The sequence below is a fragment of the Schistocerca americana genome, chromosome 6 (assembly GCF_021461395.2).
Source record: "Schistocerca americana isolate TAMUIC-IGC-003095 chromosome 6, iqSchAmer2.1, whole genome shotgun sequence".
NCBI lineage: Eukaryota > Metazoa > Arthropoda > Insecta > Orthoptera > Acrididae > Schistocerca > Schistocerca americana.
In genome coordinates, this window is record NC_060124.1 from 44,866,504 (window position 1) to 44,885,476 (window position 18,973).

The 18,973-nt window shown below is 42.2% G+C and overlaps 1 protein-coding gene across 1 annotated transcript in view; it reads right to left on the minus strand.

Annotated features, from left to right (window-relative positions):
* Nucleotides 1–404: 404 nt before the first annotated feature.
* The window catches only part of LOC124619948 (juvenile hormone esterase-like), a 28,041-nt gene continuing 9,472 nt past the window's right edge, over nucleotides 405–18,973 (minus strand). The window contains exons 3-6 of the mRNA XM_047146611.1: nucleotides 14,280–14,417; nucleotides 5,247–5,397; nucleotides 571–756; nucleotides 405–457 (exon numbers count right to left, since the gene is read on the minus strand). Coding sequence (XP_047002567.1) covers nucleotides 405–457; nucleotides 571–756; nucleotides 5,247–5,397; nucleotides 14,280–14,417 — 528 coding nt within the window. The remainder of the gene's footprint in view (nucleotides 458–570; nucleotides 757–5,246; nucleotides 5,398–14,279; nucleotides 14,418–18,973) is intronic.

An 18,973-nucleotide genomic window follows, 5' to 3' on the forward strand; every position in this document is an offset into this window, starting at 1 on the left:
CGATATTGTTTCTGACCGTCGTTTCATGGATATGACGCAAAAGCTCTGGTGGAAATACCAGTATTAGATGAAATGGATTTAGGGAGCTCAGCGTATTGCAAGTTTTGCTCCAGCAGTAAAAGAAAAGGTTACATAGTTAGAAAAAGATATTTCGTGAAATGCGTTATGACCGGGAAATTAAAAACATTTTTTCCGCCATACCTTCCACCGACAGATGTTCGTTATTCCGACTACAGTAAAAACAAATGACGTTACATAATACACTAATAAAACTTCAATGATTTGTTACTATGTATTACTATAAATATTCACCGAACTATACTTCCATTGGGAAGCGTAACTTCGCAGTTCCTCTTAAATACGAACAAGTTAAACGTGAAGTTAAAAGCGATTTTCTCTGGTATTCAACAGGTGTCTAATAGATCATGATATATGGCCGACACTCTCCTTGGAACATCTGTGAAGCAAATAACGTGAGTCGAATCTCTAAACGCCTAGCCCACGTTGACTGTCCGACAAATGCACCAATACGAAGTTCGCACAGCTTCTGAAACGACGCTAGATGCATACCTCTGGAGAGCGGTGAGTACATGTGCATCTCGACGCTGATGCCGCCGGAGCTCTGTCCGAAGAGCGTCACCTTGTCCGGGTCGCCACCAAATGCGCGGATGTTGTCCTGCACCCACTGCAGGCCAGCTGCCTGGTCCTTGAAAACGTTGTTGCCCATGGCGATCGGGTCACTCAGGCTCAGCAGCCCTGCACAGCACACGAAACATCTCGTATAAAATCAAGTCCCAATTTCACAACTTGTTTAAAGGTATAAATGAAAATTTGAACAGTGAAACAAGAATAAGACAGATAAACGTATAAGGAATTACACCAACATGAAAGTTCACAGATTGCATGTGAGCTCATACGAAAAATGTTATATGGAATGGGCGACCTGTCACGGAGCTTGGGCTAAGCTGAACGTAACTAACGAAAAACTTACGAGGAGTAGTAAAAGGGAACAGAGACGACGGCTTAGCTTTCAAAAATGAGTACGACACATAGGTTTCAAACAAGATTACATAGGAAGGAAGAAATATTAATGTTTAACGTCCTGTCGAAGTCGAAATGAGTTGCCACTGACCTGGGAGTGAATGTGGAAGAAAATTGTCTAAAGTCGTTTCAAGGAAGCCATCCACTTTAGCGAATTAGGAAAACGTGGGTAGCTGGACGCAGATCTCAATCGTTATCCACTCCAGCGGGAGTCCAGTGTCTTATCGATGCGTAACTCGGTTACATTACGTAATACGGTCGTAGCAAGGAACGTTACACAAGTACAGGGACGCAGATACAGAATGGGTTCATCAACAGTAGGTATACTGATATAAAGTGGCTCCATGTTAGTAAGGAAGAAGTTACACTTTTATACATTATCCCGATTTGCCGAGGAGACGTATTTATTGTAGATAAATTTAAGTCATTCGGAGACAGTTCCTTAAACGGCTGTTTCCTACGAAGAAAATTAAGCGAACATAAAAATATTAAGATGTAAATGTGAAACACTTGAAAGTTAAACTTCTCATTGGACATATAGAAACATATGTTGGAAGTAAATGTCACTAGGTGAAAGTGAAAGTCGACGCAATGAATGCTGCCAGAAATACAGCTAGTGTCTAGTTGGCCTCATAAGGAGGTAGACAAACAAACAAACGACGCTCACATCACCGTAGCTAGCAACGCTAGTGTTACGTTATTGAATCTACATAAGAAATATATCGACTGTTGCAAAAACTGCAACTTTATTCTAGAAAGATAGAACACTAAATGTAGGAATGAGGCACCAGTGTTAAATACTAGTTCGGTCTACCTGATGAACAAGCGCCAACGATCAAACTAGTGTAGATGTATGTTGAAAAAAAAGTCTTACAAGGAGTACGTGTATTTACTAACAATAACATTTTTTATTCAGACATGATTCTCTTAAACCGCGCTTTACCATGAGCAAATTTTGATTGAAGTGTATTCAGCATTCTACTGGAGTGAAATCGGAAATGAGCAATGGAGATTAAAGTACTGAAACCGGGCTATAAAGAACACTTACTTTAAAGAGATGGACGATGGAAAATTCTCACACGGACTGTTTAAGAAATATGATACATATTCTCTTGTGACACATAGTGAAATGAGGTCGGAGGTGTGAAAGTGTGGTGGTGCAGTGTTGTTCCCATACGTTCGGAAAGGGATGTTCGCAGAGTTTTCACATTAACAAGCCTACGGTTTCCGATAGGTGTTCAAAATTGCGGGTACTGTGGTCTCTGTATCCATGGCACCCCTCTATTTGAATCACAAAGCAAGTACAACGGTAATAACATATTCTGTGCTAATCGTGGCAGTGGACATTTTAAAGAATTACTGCACGGAAATGATAAGTAATTGAATTAATTGTAGAACTTCACTATGCACTACATTGTAATACATACGCCAAAGAACAGGAACCTTTTCTGAGTAGAGTTCGTTCTGAACTTGAAACCCAGACATCAGGCGGGTCTCAATTACATGTTGTAATCTGCTCGTGTAGCACGCAATCCGGGATGGCCTAGGTTAGAATTCTGCTGAGCAAACGAATTTCCAGAAGCTCCACTAATATTGCCCCTTTGTGTGTGTATATTGTGTATTGAACTGGGGACCTAGAAACGATGGAGAGGCTTCGTCCCGCTGTAGGCCTCAGTGGTTCACAACCCCACGATAGGCCACAGCAGTCCACCCTCCCCACCACCGCCCCACACCGAACTCAGGATTATTGTGCAGTTCGATCTCCAGTGCCCCCCCCCCCCCCCCCGGACGTCTTATATCAGACGAGAGTATCCCAAATTTTTACGTACGCATGGCACACCGGACCTCGAAACTAATCCACCGGGCCGAGCTGTGCCGGGGAACGGCACACCTTCCCGCTCGAGAAGCAGCGCGGGCTTATTCTCGTATACTGATATAATTTTTTCTGTTAATGCTGCTGAGACTGTCGGATGAAATCTTTTGACTGCATAATATTCTTTCTCCCCCTTAACAAAATGTGAAATGGTTAGCAATTTTAAAGTGAGAATGTAGTCCACGTCATTTACAACAAAGGCTCATCAGTTTTTATTGTTATATACGGTACAAGGACGCGAGCATTCCCCTCTTTGTGTCCAACTATCCTCCAGCTACCAGGAGAAGAGGGGAAATAGGTGCCTTTTCCTATCGTCATTAATTTTGCGAGAAATGAAAATCAGCAAGCTGCAGAGATGGATATTTCTCAGATGAGTGCCACTCATTGATAAAGGAATACTTAACGAATAAAAAAATATACAAACGAAAACAATATCTAACGCCCCAAAGTTAAACATAAAGAGTTGTCCATAGTCAAGGGCGGTGTGATATGTTACCCCACGCTGTCCTGACATTTAATAACGATTACAATAATTGCCGAATCTAATAGACGCAGATATCAGTGTCATCTCTTACCAAAAGTAGTGCGTATACCCTGTCTATAGTCAAAATCGCCATAGTCAGAATCGCGAAAAATATACAGGGTGATTCAAATAGAATACCACAACTTTAAAAATGTGTATTTAATGAAAGAAACATAGTATAACCTTCTGTTATACATCATTACAAAGAGTATTTAAAAAGGTTTTTTTCCCTCAAAAACAAGTTCAGAGATGTTCAATATGGCCCCCTCCAGACACACGAGCAATATCAACCAGATACTCCAACTCGTTCCACACTCTCTGTAGCATATCAGGCGTAACAGTTTGGATAGCTGCTGTTATTTCTCGTTTCAAATCATCAATGGTGGCTGGGAGAGGTGGCCGAAACACCATATCCTTAACATGCCCCCATAAGAGAAAATCGCAGGGGGTAAGATCAGGGCTTCTTGGAGGCCAGTGATGAAGTGCTCTGTCACGGGCTGCCTGGCGGCCGATCCATCGCCTCGGGTAGTTGACGTTCAGGTAGTTACTGACAGATAAGTGCCAATGTGGTGGCGCTCCATCCTGCTGAAATATGAATTGTTGTGCTTCTTGTTCGAGCTGAGGGAACAGCCAATTCTCTAACATCTCCAGATACTGTAGTCCAGTTACAGTAGCACCTTCGAAGAAAAAGGGACCAAAAACTTTATTGGCTGAAATGCCACAGAAAACGTTCACCTTAGGCGAGTCACGTTCATACTGAGTTGTTTCCCGCGGATTCTCAGTGCCCCATATACAGACATTGTGACGGTTGACTTTCCTGTTAGTGTGGAAAGTTGCTTCATCACTAAACACAATCTTTGAAACGAAAGATTCATCAGTTTCCATTTGAGCAAGGATAAAATCACAGAAATCGATTCTTTTAATCTTATCAGCTCCAGACAGTGCTTGAACCAATTTCAGACGATAAGGTTTCATAACTAACCTTTTTCATAGGACTCTCCATACAGTTGATTGTGGAATTTGCAGCTCTCTGCTAGCTCTGCGAGTCGATTTTCCTGGGCTGCGAACAAATGCTTGCTGAATGCGTGCTACATTTACATCACTCGTTCTCGGCCGTCCAGAACTTTTCCCTTTGCACAAACACCCATTCTCTGTAAACTGTTTATACCAACGTTTAATACAGCACCTATCAGGAGGTTTAACACCATACTTCGTTTGAAATGCACGCTGAACAACTGCCGTCGATTCACTTCTGCCGTACTCAATAACACAAAAAGCTTTCTGTTGAGCGGTCGCCATCTTAGCATCAACTGACGCTGACGCCTAGTCAACAGCCCCTCAAGCGAACTAATGTACAACTAAATGAAACTTTATAGCTCCCTTAATTCGCCGACAGATAGTGCTTAGCTCTGCCTTTTGTCGTTGCAGAGTTTTAAATTCCTAAAGTTGTGGTATTCTTTTTGAATCACCCTGCACTTTCAGCATCCTGCTTGGTTTCCAGTGAAGAGGAAGCTTGTACAAAGGATAGGCTACTTCCTCACTAACGTCTACTTGTACATTCCTAAGGCGCTTCATGCGTTATAGTTGTATGTTAATAGAGAAAATCCAAGTTTACGTACACGTCTCGTTGCCTTGTCAACAGATCAGTTAATTATGTGTAATACTGATTACCACTTAACATAATTCGCTGAGGCATTACCATTACACTGACACTATCAGGTGCGCGTCAACCGTATCGTGTCAACCCTTTCCATCACCTTCGCCACAATGCACTTGACAGCGCAGCTACTTATCGGAAGCGAGACTTACCCATAACCCCTACTCGGTAGTTGAGCAGAACGACAACGACGCCTTCATCGAGCAGGAAGTCGGGCCCCCACTGTTCCTTGGAGTTGCTGCCGAGGGTGAAGTGACCGCCGAAGATCCACACCATGACCGGTAGCAGCGCATCCTCCGAAACCTGTCGTATGCAGAAATATCGTAGGAAGTTCATACATACATTCAGACATATGTTTGAATTTTTTAAGGGGAGACGGAAGGCAAATCGGCTCAAGTAATCGATTTCTAGATTTTTGCGTATTTTAAATGCCCGCTATTTCCTGGGTAAAACAGTTTTTGTTTCATAAAAATACGATAACCTTTTCGTGAGTTATGATAGTTTTCCTGACGCTCTGTGCTATCGGTCATTCAAGTTCCACGTCTTATTTTTTGCACCATGCAGAGATAATGCACAGGTCTCATTTATTCCTTGCACGTTATTACCTGCGTCTATTGTTCTATTGTCAAGGTTTCTTACCCTGCATCTACTACCGATACTCATGGATCTGATCGTGCTTGTTATTGTTTCAGACCGTGGTAAAGGTCGCCTGACAAATGTTGAAATAGAATACAGAATTATTATAGCCTGACCATAAAAAGAAATGTTAATTTAGAATACATGAAAAAACCGTATAGTTTATCTTTTTCCATAAGATGTCCACAAATGCAAATCCTGAGCACTGTTTTTGCCCCTATGAGCGTTACACTTGGCGCAAGTACTGGAGAAGTGCAGCACATGACAACAAAAATTCCTTACCTGCAGCAGAAATGAACGAAATTAAACCTTTGGTTAGAGTTGTAAAGGAACTTTGTTCAAGAAATTTCTTCAAGGGAAAACGCAAAAATTAAATGAATTTGTGAATTCTGTCATTTGGACCCGGTTACGGAAAACTATACTTGTTCAGATTACAACCCTCACATTAGATGTCTATGACGCTATTTTATGCTTCGATGACGGTATAACAAGAAAACTAGATCTTTTGGATGTATTGGGCAGAAAATTTAGTGATATATTGGAAAATCCTTGGTTCAAATAGGTGAGGAGAAAATCCCTAAATCGGAAACTGCTAATTTAAAATGCGCAAAAGAAGCTAGACAGAAAAGAAGAGGGACCAAGAGAAGAAAAGAAGATCAGTATAATTCATATGATGCTCAGTATAGTGCAGGAAAATATTTGTGCAAAGTAATTCTCATCAAGAACTAGACTAAAATTGCAATACTAAATTTTAAATTAATTTTCTCAATACTATGTTTTTATCTTCAGGTACTATTATTTTCCAAACTAATTGAGTTAGAAATATGAAATTTGGTCAATTTATACTCAGGATGGTAGTAAGTTATTACAAGGGAACTGAGAATCAGAAACCCAACTGAAACTGTTTTATAATAATTAATGTATTTGAAAAAGTGAAATTTTATTAGTGAAAGATCAAAAAAAAAAAATCCCTCAAATCTGTAGTAGGTATTTTGTTCACTTTACTTGTAAATGCAGGGATATATGCTACATACATTAAGTAAAAATTTCATTGTCTTCTAAAAAGTGTACCTGTTAATGGGTGAAATAGCATTGGCAGAATGGGTGTAAACATTGCCTTCCGTCTCGCCTTAGAGCAATCAAGTTTCTTATCATAATGTATGGTATACTGAAATCATTTATCAGTATTGGATAAAACGTTATTGCTTTTCAAGTCGTCTCACCTGGAATAAAATCCTCAAGCCTTCGACAGCTGTCACCACAATCGACCTCAGTAACGCAGAACACTGACTGCTATCACCTTGCCTACCCCACCCAGGCCGTGAGAGGTTTTAACCACTGAGAAGCATGGTGAAGACACTTGCCGAAAGCTTAAGAACTTTATCTGAATAGACGCTGTTTCATTTTATTTAACTATGCCGCCGTAAAACTCAAAAGACACAATTTTGATCATTATTATTCTTTTCTGGTATATTAAAAATAATCGTTAATTACATCATTTCATACACACCAGTCTCATACTACTGTACGCTTCTACCCATCAACCAATTTGCGTAATTTGTTTCAACAAATTACCTCATATTTATACGTGACTTAAACTTTGTCCCAATATGTGAGGATCCGTGAGCCTCACACCCATACTAGAAAATACAGCCGGCTGGAGTGGCCGAGCGGTTAAAGGCGCTACAGTCTGGAACCGCACGACCGCTACGGTCGCAGGTCCGAATCCTGCCTCGGGCATGGATGTGTGTGCTGTCCTTAGGTTAGTTAGGTTTAAGTAGTTTTAAGTCCTAGGGGACTTATGACCACAGCAGTTGAGTCCCATAGTGCTCAGAGCCACTTGAACCATTAGAAAATACAAAACAAAAAAATTGTCCTTTCTCATTAGTGACTGAACTGACGATACATGTACAATACATAAAGTGGCAGCGTGAAGGTAAAGACATTTGTAATGTTAGTACACTAACGGCCATTAAAACTGCTGCACCATGAAGATGACGTGCTACAGACGCGAAATTTAACCAACAGGAAGAATATGCTTCACACAAAGTTGGTGCCGGTCGCGACACCTACAACGTGCTGACATGAGGAAAGTTTCAAAACGATTTCTCTTACACAAACAGAAGTTGACCGGCGTTACCTGGTGAAACGTTGTTGTGATGCCTCGTGTAAGGAGGAGAAATGCGTACCATCATGATTCCGACTTTGCCAAAGGTTGGATTGTAGCCTATCGCGATTGCGGTTTATCGTATCGTGACATTGCTGCTCGCGTTGGTCCGGATCCAATGACTCTTAGCAGAATATGGAATCGGTGGGTTTAGGAGGGTAATACGGAACGCCATGCTGGATCCCAACAGCTTCGTATCATTAGCAGTCGAGGTGACAGGCATCTTATCCGCATGCCTGTAACTGATCGTGCAGCCACGTCTCGATCCCTGAGTCAACAGATGGGGACGTTTGCAAGAGAACAATCATCTGTACGAACAGTTCGACGACGTTTGCAACAGCATGGGCTATCAGCTCTGAGACCATGGCTGCGGTTATCCTTGACGCTGCATCAGAGACAGGAGCGCCTTCGATGGTGTACTCAACGACGTACCTGGGTGCACGAATGACGAAACGTAATTTTTTCGGATGAATCCAGGTTATGTTTACAGCATCATGATGGTCGCATCCGTGTTTGGCGACATCGCGGTGAATGCACATTGGAAGCGTGTATCCGTCATAGCCATACTGATGTATCACCCGGCGTGATGGCATGGCGTGCCATTGGTTACACGTCTCGGTCACCTCTTATTCGCATTGACGGCACTTTGAGCAGTGGACATTACATTTCAGATGTGTTACAACTCGTGGCTCTACCCTTCATTCGGTCCCTGCGAAACCCTACATTTCAGCAGTATAATGCACGACCGCATGTTGCAGGTCCTGTACGGGCCTTTCTGGATACAGGAAATGTTCGACAGCTGCCCTGGCCAGCACATTCTCCAGATTTCTCACCAATAGAAAACGTCAGTTCAATGGTAGTCGAGCAACAGGCTCGTCACACTACGCCAGTCACTAGTTTTGATGAACTGTGGTATCGTGTTGAAGCTGCATGGGCAGCTGTACCTGTACACGCCATCCAAGCTCTGTTTGTGTCAATGCCCAGGCGTATCAAGGTCGTTATTACGGCCATAGGTGGTTGTTTTGGGTACTGATTTCTCAGGATCTATGCTCTCAAACTGCGTGAAAATGTAATGACATGTCAGTTCTAGTATAGTATATTTGCCCAATGAATACCTGGTTATCATCTGCTTCTCTTCTTGGTGTAGCAATTTTAATGGCCAGTAGTGTACTTAAATTTTTATCACTTGATCATTCATGCAAGTTCTGAAATGTGAGATTATGAAGAAAATTTTTTTGTCTTAAGATTTCCCTGGACACAAGTGATCAGAGGTCTTTTAACTACTGCCATAAGATATCGTGGTTGCTGTACGATCTTCAGTCCAAAGGCTGGTCTGATGTAGGTGTCCATGCTCGTCATTTATGAGTAACCACTGCTACGTCCGACTAATTTAATTTGTCTCCTTTTAAAATATTGGTTCCCTACATTATCTAATGGACGATTTCTTGATGCCTCAGTATGTGTCCTGTCAACCGTTCCCTTGGTTAAGTCAGGTTGTTCCAATAATTTCATTGCTCCACGTTTCCGTTCATTATATCCTCATTAATTATTCGATCTACCCATCTACTATTCAGCATTGTCTTGTTGCACCACATTTCGAAAGCTTCTTCTCATGTCTGAACTTGTTGTCTTTCACATTATCCCTTCCGTACGAGGCGACATACCAAACAAACACCTTCAGTAAATATTCCATAACAAATTTACATTAAGTATTAACAAATTTGTCTCTTTCCGAAATGAGTTTCCTGCTAATTCCAGTATGTATATTATATAGTCTCTACTTCCGCCAACCTCAGTTATATTGCTGCCCAAGTAGCAAACCTCATCTACAACGTTTAGCGTCTCATTTCTTAATTTATATCCTCAGCATCGCCTGACTGAATTCGACCACGTTCCATTATCCTCTGTTGTTGAGACTTAGCTGGTTACTTCTTTTCAAGAATTGATGATGATGATGTTTGGCTTGTGGGTCGCTCAACTGCGGGGTCATAATACGAAGTCCCAAATTTTTTACACGGAACAGTCTATCCAATGTCACGATTGATGATGATGATGATGACGACGAAATGATGAGGACAACACAAGCACCCAGTCCCTGTGCAAATAAAATCCCCAACCCGGCCGGGAATCGAAACCGGGAGCACTTGTTCCAGAGGTAGCAAAGCTAGACACTACACCACGAGCTGCGGAATTTTCAAGAACTGCTCACTTTGTATTCATCTTACAATTCTGTTCGACGCCGCTGCCTCCGCTGTCTAAAGACTTAGCCACAGCAGAGTCTGGAGACAATGACTTTGTTACTGGGCTCTCTTTCGGTTCTGAACGAAATCGTTGGTTAGTGTGAATACCTCGAAATTCAGTCATTTTATTTATAGTCCAAGACAACTTTCTAGAGGCCAGCAGGTTGAATTTTCTGATCCATTCTAGTAGACAAGGAAATTATTCATATATATATATATATATGATGTATTTCAGGGCTGTTCGCTTGTGTTATTTTACTCTTACGCGAATCTGTCACTGATTTGAGCTCAAGCTAATAAATTCACTATGTTTTCGGTTGAATGTTTGTTCAAAGAAATTGCCATCACCAGAAATAACTTCCAAACCTTTTCGTGCATTTTACAGCTACTATAAGGTACTTTAACGTATCCATGAACTTAGAGACTTCATCCTGATCCTGAATACGTCTGGAGTGATTGTTGTAGTGTAGGTTCATTTGTAAATACGTTCTAGGCTTTCAAAATGAGATATTACGCTCTCATGCACGTGTCCCTACTATATGATGACACGAATACTACATATACTTGGGCAAGAAATAGGGGTGACTATAACGCTGCAATAAGTTAAACATATGGTCAATCTCCTCTGATATATTTCTCCTTGCAGTACGAAAGGACTTACTGCTTCTGAATGTATCAATGCCATCGAAGTCAAATCGCCTTGAATGTTCATTCCTGTGCCAGAATTTGGCTTAAAAAGGAGAATATATTCAAGGTATTTTCACTCAGTTCAAAAGAGGAGTTGGAGGATTTAAAGTATCGCAAAATGAGCAACTGTCTGGTCTGGCATCTTTCTTTCAAGTTGTAGCTTTAAGTTCTTCTTCCGAGTATTATTCAGTACCTCAGTTACCATAACTACCGATATAATTTTCAGTAGCTTCTATATTTTTCTTTTCTGTATTGTGTAATGCCAGTGTCTCATTTCCAAATAGCACTAACCAAATACTTCAAGAAAATATTTTCTAACTGTTAAATGTAATATACTACGTTCGTGACACTTATTATTATTTTAGATTATTCCCTTTTGAGAAAGCGATTGAACTTGAGTAGTTACGATTTCTTCTTCTTTCTTAGTTCTTCCCAAACTCTCTTCATATGTTCACTGTGATCTCTCTTGCGTTCTTCCGACCATCTTTTTCCTGTTCTGTTCTCCATATGTTCTTGTTTAAGTGTATGTTTCTGTATGATGTTTCTACACTGTTCTCTATTGTTTATGTTGCCTTATGTGATCCCCAGTTCTTTAATGTCTTGTTCGGATTCAGTGATCCACTTTGTCTGGTTTTTGCTCTTGTTTACTATCTCAAAGATTTGTTTTGTGAGCCTGCTTTTATTCATCCTGCTGATATGTCCTCAGAATTTCATCTTTCTCTTTCTAATGGTGTCTGGTATTGTTTCTATGTCTTTGTAAATCTCTCTAGTTGACCTCTTCATCCAAATTCCTTCCCGAAACACTGGTCCATATATTTTCCTCAGAATTTTTCTTTCCTGCTTTTCAATCTCTCTGATCTTAGTATGACCATGACTCACTGTAGTTTCTGCAGCATAAAGTCCTTCTGGTAGGACTACTATGTTGTAACGCCTTAGTTTCGCATTGACAGAAATAGATTTCTTATTATACTGATTCCAAGTGAGCTTGTATGCCTTTTTTTTTTTTTTTTTTTTTTTTTTTTTTTTTTTTTTTTTTTTTTTTTAAATCTGGAGATTCTATCTTTATTGGCTCTTGAGTTCAGTCCTGATGGTTGGATTACCTCTCCCAGATATATGAAGTGGGCAACTTGTGCCACTTTCTCGTACTGAGTAGTAATGGGGAGATTATATACAGGTTTGTTTTCTATATACTGTGTTTTCTCGTAGGAGATTTGTAGCTCAGGTTTCTGTGAGATTTCGTGTAGTTTTTCGAATGCAAGTTTGGTTTCCTAACTATTGTTGTTCGTTAGAATGGCAACATCGTCTGCGAAAGCCAGACACTTCACCCTAATTCTCTGTTCTTTTTAATCCCAAGCTGTTTTATTTCCTTTTCCCATGGACTTTCGTGACACACATACACCCACCCACCCACCCACCCACACACACACACACACACAAACACACACACACACACACACACACACATATACGTATATATATATATATATATATATATATATATATATATATATATATATATATATATATATATATTCAGGAAGTCGTTTTTGAAAGTATTTGTATGGAGTGTAGCCATGTATGCCATTTATGATTTATGGACGATCACATAACTAATAAGGATGTATTGAATAGGATTGGGGAGAAGAGAAGTTTGTGGCACAACTTGACTAGAAGAAGGGATCGGTTGGTAGGACATGTTCTGAGGCATCAAGGGATCACCAATTTAGTATTGGAGGGCAGCGCGGAGGGTAAAAACCGTAGAGGGAGACCAAGAGATGAATACACTACACAGATTCAGAAGGATGTAGGCTGAAGTACGTACTGGGAGATGAAGCAGCTTGCACAGGATAGAGTAGCATGGAGAGCTGCATCAAACCAGTCTCAGGACTGAAGACCACAACAACAACAAGCTACCTGGAATATTCAAATCTTTAGTACAGTTAATGGGAGGGATATACAGAAATAAAGGCCTCTTCCCCCTTTCTCAGTTTCCATAAATACATCTTTACCACCTCGTAGGTAACGCGCCACAGTGTCCAAAATCACTTGGGCACCTATTCCATTCTTCGTACTAATAGCTGTATTGTCAATAGCTTCGTACATTGTAAGGCGCGAACGCCTTCTCGTCCTGTAATGACGCGGCATCAATAGTCTGTGCCAATGCTGCTTTAAATGCGGCTGCTCGACGGCCCACGCCGTCTTAAGAGAAACGTCGCTTATATAGCACTTCCTTATCAAACGGCAGCGGGCTTATCAGTTCCACCGGAAGTGAATTTTAGCCCGGCAGATCTCAAGGAATATGAGTCAGCTCCGCCAGAAGCGCTGGCTCATTCAACGACATATTCCTGAGTATCGCAGATGGCACAATGTACTATTATGTCGAAGATATATATCAAGAGTGTTGCAGCAGCGGTCACATGGCAGGTTGACAAGGACTAGTGCTGCTGCTTTATTATGGGAGGAGAAGGCGTTCGTACGTTGCAGTATAGAATGCTACTGATAATATAGCAGTTAGTACGAAGAATGGAGTAGGTGCACAAGTGATTTTGAATGGCGCTTCAGTCTTTTGTGGATGCATATTGAATTTCACGTTTACGGAGGCAGTCGCTAATGGACGTGGTAATGACTGGTTTGTAGTACACGGTCCAAAAGTAGACACTGTAGCTGGGCCGGAGGCTTTTAACAGTCCAGAAATTATTGCTTATAGAGCATTTCTGATATGTGAAATCTATAACAAAGATAGAAGTACATCTTATTATATTTCTACAATGCTTTTGGTTCTCGGGACGAGGAATCATCGTAAAATAAATGAGTCAGTGTCTGTGTCCGTATGGCTTAAAGGAGCTCTTAATTATAGCAAGACTGAACATGTTGGTGATGTGACACATTATTACAGAAATTAAAGTAAATTCTTATTCTTTCGTTATCTCCCGTGACCGTGTCGAAAATTCCGTGAACCAATCGCACGTACCTTGTATACTTGAACTGTACATTTTCCTATACTGAGACAATAAATTATCGACTATAATCTATTGATACTAGATAAGTAAATTACTACTGAAGTTAATATGCCGATGGAAAAACAATTTTTTACCATCATGTATGTTTAAGTCATTGTAAGCTAAGAAACAACCAACGGTACAATCTTCTAGACTGTTAGTCGGCATCATGTTATTCCTCCGATTCCTACTTCGCAATCGACAGCTTAAGATTTCGAAGAATATGCCATCAGAGGGGTCGAAACGTCGACTGTGAAGAAGCAGTTTCAGGAGGAATGCGATGCAGCCTAACGATGTACAAGATTTTACATCCTGTGACAACGGTCATGAAAGTCTACAGATATCCAGAAGAAACAGATGTTGTGATGTGACATTAAGAAGAGCAAGCACCTGCATCACCACAAGAATTTGCAGGGCTCATGAATACAGTAAAAATTCAGCAGTTGGCGGACGTACCGTGGGTGTGTAGACGTTGAGATAGAGGCAGTCCTCCTCTCCGGAGATGAGGCCATCATTACTGATCTGGTGGCAGGTAGTACCAACCTCCTCCAACGCTTCCCTCACTCCGTCCCAGGGAGCAGGCGGCTGCGGCGGCTGTGAAAACAGTTTGTTTGTAGAGGCGTGCTTGCTTCATATGTAGTGAATAGCTGCTTGAATGCTGGGGATTAAACCTAACATCACTTCCGTTATAATCTGAAGAATGTTTTTCGTGGCTGCCGGCCGAAGTGGCCGTGCGGTTAAAGGCGCTGCAGTCTGGAACCGCAAGACCGCTACGGTCGCAGGTTCGAATCTTGCCTCGGGCATGGATGTTTGTGATGTCCTTAGGTTAGTTAGGTTTAACTAGTTCTAAGTTCTAGGGGACTAATGATCTCAGCAGTTGAGTCCCATAGTGCTCAGCCGTTTGAACCATTTTTTTTTCGTGGCTACTGTAATAGATATCACAGTAACTGTGGAATTTTTCCTTGTATGAAAGCTGAAGTCTGAATTTCATTTTCTGATCAAATGTGGAGATACACACCTACCACAGTAGTAACTACAGAAAATGGACGTCATTATTCGTACGGATCACCGACAGATATACCTCCATTTTCGGTAAAAGAAGGCGTAAGTCCTGAATCTTCCGTATAGCAGTAAACCTAGCGTTCACTGTGCGTATACCTACCTATTAACGTCCCAGGTACATACTATACCTTATAACTGTGTTTTTAGCTTTTCACTACTAAATTTAATCTCATTGTCGTTAATGGTTACTGTAATATTCCTTAGATTACTCACGTAGGACACCGGAAATGCTGACAGACCATGTAAAGTAAGAAAAACAATAGTCTCCAGCCTCTTGCTCTTGCACCATCCATAGTGGAAGGTTGGGGGATGAGGTGTTGGTCAGTTGCTTTCCACCCGAGCTGCAAAAGTCAGATGATGGCCTCTTGAAATTTGGCTGACGAAAGTACTATGCAGTACGCAGGAAGCTAAAGGTGATTTTTTTTGGTTGTTGTTGTTGACTGAGGATGATACGGTCTTGATGGTTTTCGGTTCTTTTTTAGAAACATTAAAAATCAATTTGTGCAACATAATAGTTCTGACAAAATTTTAAGTACCTCTTCACCTAGTTTACACGTCAAAACCTCTTGTCCTGTTGCGTGACAGTGGAGAACCACAGAAATTTCAAATCATCGAAGGCAGGTCTTAACTTATCCCTAAATACAGCCACCGACTCTGACTCTTCACATTACTAAGAAGAAGAACTTTACAAACCAAATACACTGATGGAAAAAAAAATCGCAACACCAAGAAGCACTTGCGCGGCAAAAGTAAAAGTTGGTAGGGGTATTTCTGCTTCTTAGAGATGATTTCTATTCAGATTTCGCAGCAGTCGCATGAGAATGGAGGTAGTTGCGCTACTTTGAGGATGCAAATTATGTTTGCTTTAAATACACGCTCTGTCGGTCGCCAGTGACAAAGATGCCATTATCAACACATCGCTGAGTTTGAACCAGATCGTGTAGCAGGGCTACGAGAAGGTGGATGTTCCTTCTGTACTAATGCAGAAAGACGTGGAGGGAATGTAACCACTGTCCAAGATTGCTGATAGCGGTGATTACAAGAATGTACGGTCGCAAGAAGACTCTGCTTCGGACGGCCACGTGGCACTACCGAAAGGAAAGACCGTCGTGTTTGGCGCATGGCTCTGGCGTATCGTACTGCATCTGCATCAGTTATTCTAAAAGCAGCTGATGCCACAGCAAGACAAAGAAGTGTTACAAATCGGTTACTTCAACGACAGCTCCGAGGCAGACGCCTTGTAGCACGCATTCCATTAACTCCAATCCACCGCCATTTGCGACTTTAGTAGTGCCAAGCGAGAGCTCAGTGGAAGACAAGGTGCAGGTCTGTTGTGTTTTCTCATAAAAGCTGGGTAGAGATGGCCGTGCGTTGGTTAGGAGGCCAATTGACGGCCCGCAGCCAGCCTGCCTGCGTGGTAGACGCGTTGGCCTTACACCTGGAGCTGTGGTCTCGAGTGCAATTTCGTATGACAGCAGGAGCACTTTCGTAGTTATTCCACGCACCCTGACTGCATGTGTGTGCCGGCAGGGGTGGCCGAGCGGTTCTAGGCGCTACAGTCTAGAACCGCACGACCGCTACGGTTGCAGGTTCGGATCCTGCCTCGGGCATGGGTGTGTGTGATGTCCTTAGGTTAATTAGGTTTAAGTAGATCTAAGTTCTAGGGGACTGATGAGCTCATAAGTTAAGTCCCTTAGTGCTCAGAGCCATTTTTTTGCAAATGTGTACGTCAGTCAAGTGATTGGACTTGTTGTGCAGTCATTTATGAACAGTATTCCACTGAAACTTCCTGGCAGATTAAAACTGTTTTAATCTGCCAGGAAGTTTCATTTCAGCGCACACTCCGCTGCAGAGTGAAAATCTCATTCTGGAAACATCCCCCAGGCTGTGGCTAAGCCATGTCTCCGCAATATCTTTGCTTTCAGAAGTGCTAGTTCTGCAAGGTTCGCGGGAGAGCTTCTGTAAAGTTTGGAAGGTAGGAGACGAGGTACTGGCAGAAGTAAAGCTGTGAGTACCGGGCGGGAGTCGTGCTTCAAATGGTTCAAATGGCTCTGAGCACTATGGGACTCAACTGCTGAGGTCATTAGTCCCCTAGAACTTAGAACTAGTTAAACCTAACTAACCTAAGGACATCACAAACATCCATGCCCGAGGCAGGATTCGAACCTGAGACCGTAGCGGTCTTGCGGTTCCAGACTGCAGCGCCTTTAACCGCACGGCCACTTCGGCCGGCGGAGTCGTGCTTCGGTAGCTCAGTTAGTAGAGCACTTGCCCGCGAAAGGCAAAGGTCACGAGTTCGAGTCTCGGTCGGGCACACAGTTTTAATCTGCCAGGAAGTTTCATATCAGCGCACACTCCGCTGCAGAGTGAAAATCTCATTCTGAAAACATCCCCCAGGCTGTGGCTAAGCCATGTCTCCGCAATATCCTTTCTTTCAGGAGTGCTAGTTCTGCAAGGTTCGCAGGAGAGCTTCTGTAAAGTTTGGAAGGTAGGAGACGAGGTACTGGCTGTGAGTACCGGGCGGGAGTCGTGCTTCGGTAGCTCAGATGGTAGAGCACTTGCCCGCGAAAGGCAAAGGTCACGACTTTGAGTCTCGGTCGGGCACACAGTTTTAATCTGCCAGGAAGTTTCATATCGGCGCACACTCCGCTGCAGAGTGAAAATCTCATTCTGGAAACATCCCCCAGGCTGTGGCTAAGCCATGTCTCCGCAATATCCTTTCTTTCAGGAGTGCTAGTTCTGCAAGGTTCGCAGGAGAGCTTCTGTAAAGTTTGGAAGGTAGGAGACGAGGTACTGGAAGAAGTAAAGTTGTGAGTACCGGTCGTGAGTCGTGCTTCGGTAGCTCAGATGGTAGAGCATTTGCCCGCGAAAGGCAAAGGTCCCGAGTTCGAGTTTCGGTCGGGCACACAGTTTCAATCTGCCAGGAAGTTTCATATCGGCGCACACTCCGCTGCAGAGTGAAAATCTCATTCTGGAAGTATTCCACTGGATAACGCTTTCCTACAAAACACTGTTGTAACCAAACATGCTCTACAGGGGGTAGGCGTGTTGCCAGGGCCCGCTCAATCGCCAGAACTTTCTCGAATCGAACACATATTTGACATCATCGGACCGTGACTCCAGCGTGATCCCCAACCAGCATTAGCTGTCCCTGTAATGACCGATCAGGTGCAACAGGCATGGAATTTCATTCCACAAACTGACATCTGGAACTTATACAACACGATGCATGCCTGGTTGTATGTTTCCAATCAACATACTGGCGGTTACACGGGTTACTGATGTAACAGCATTTCACATTTGCAGTAGCTTATCTCGTTGCTTACATTAATCAGTGATCTTGCAATATTAGTCACTTAAGGACGTTACATAGTCAAATGTAGTCCCGAAATTTCATTACTCTTCACAAATTATTTTCTGGGGTTGCATTTTTTCCGTCAATTTATTTAGGATGAATTGAGACTCATGCATTCGTTGCAGAAATGTTTCTCGAGAATTTCCTCTTAGCGTTCCAGCTAAATCATTCTTACTGAACACGAATTACGCAACATTCGAACATTCGGAAGACACTTATTTCCGAAATCAGGAGTAGCGTTCTGCTCTCCACAGTGAACAAGAAGACAATAATTTGTTGACTTTATCTCATTCAAAAATAAGGCTAGGAAAGCGCTGATAAAGATTATTAAAGGAGATAAATATGTGAAGTCGACAATGACCTCAGTTTGATGACTTACCGTCGCAGCGGAATGTCATACGGTGGCAGTAACAAACATTACTATTAATTCAAAATCACGTCCGGTTTCGACTTCATACAGTGTCATTTTCAACAGGCATCAAGTACATGTACATAAAGATGGGGAGGGGGGGGGAGGGGGGGGGGGGGAGGGGGGTTGGAGCTGAAACTGTCGCTTTGTGAACTAGCCTCTCCTCTTAATCATCAATAACAAAAAATCCTTATAGCTCTCCGGAAACGCAGAATTCTGTCATCTAAATCTTTCTGTGAAAAGGAAAACATTACGGAATGGTGTAAGAGAGTTTGGGTCTAAGTCGATTTATTTCCCGGATGCCACCCTTCTTAATATCTATGG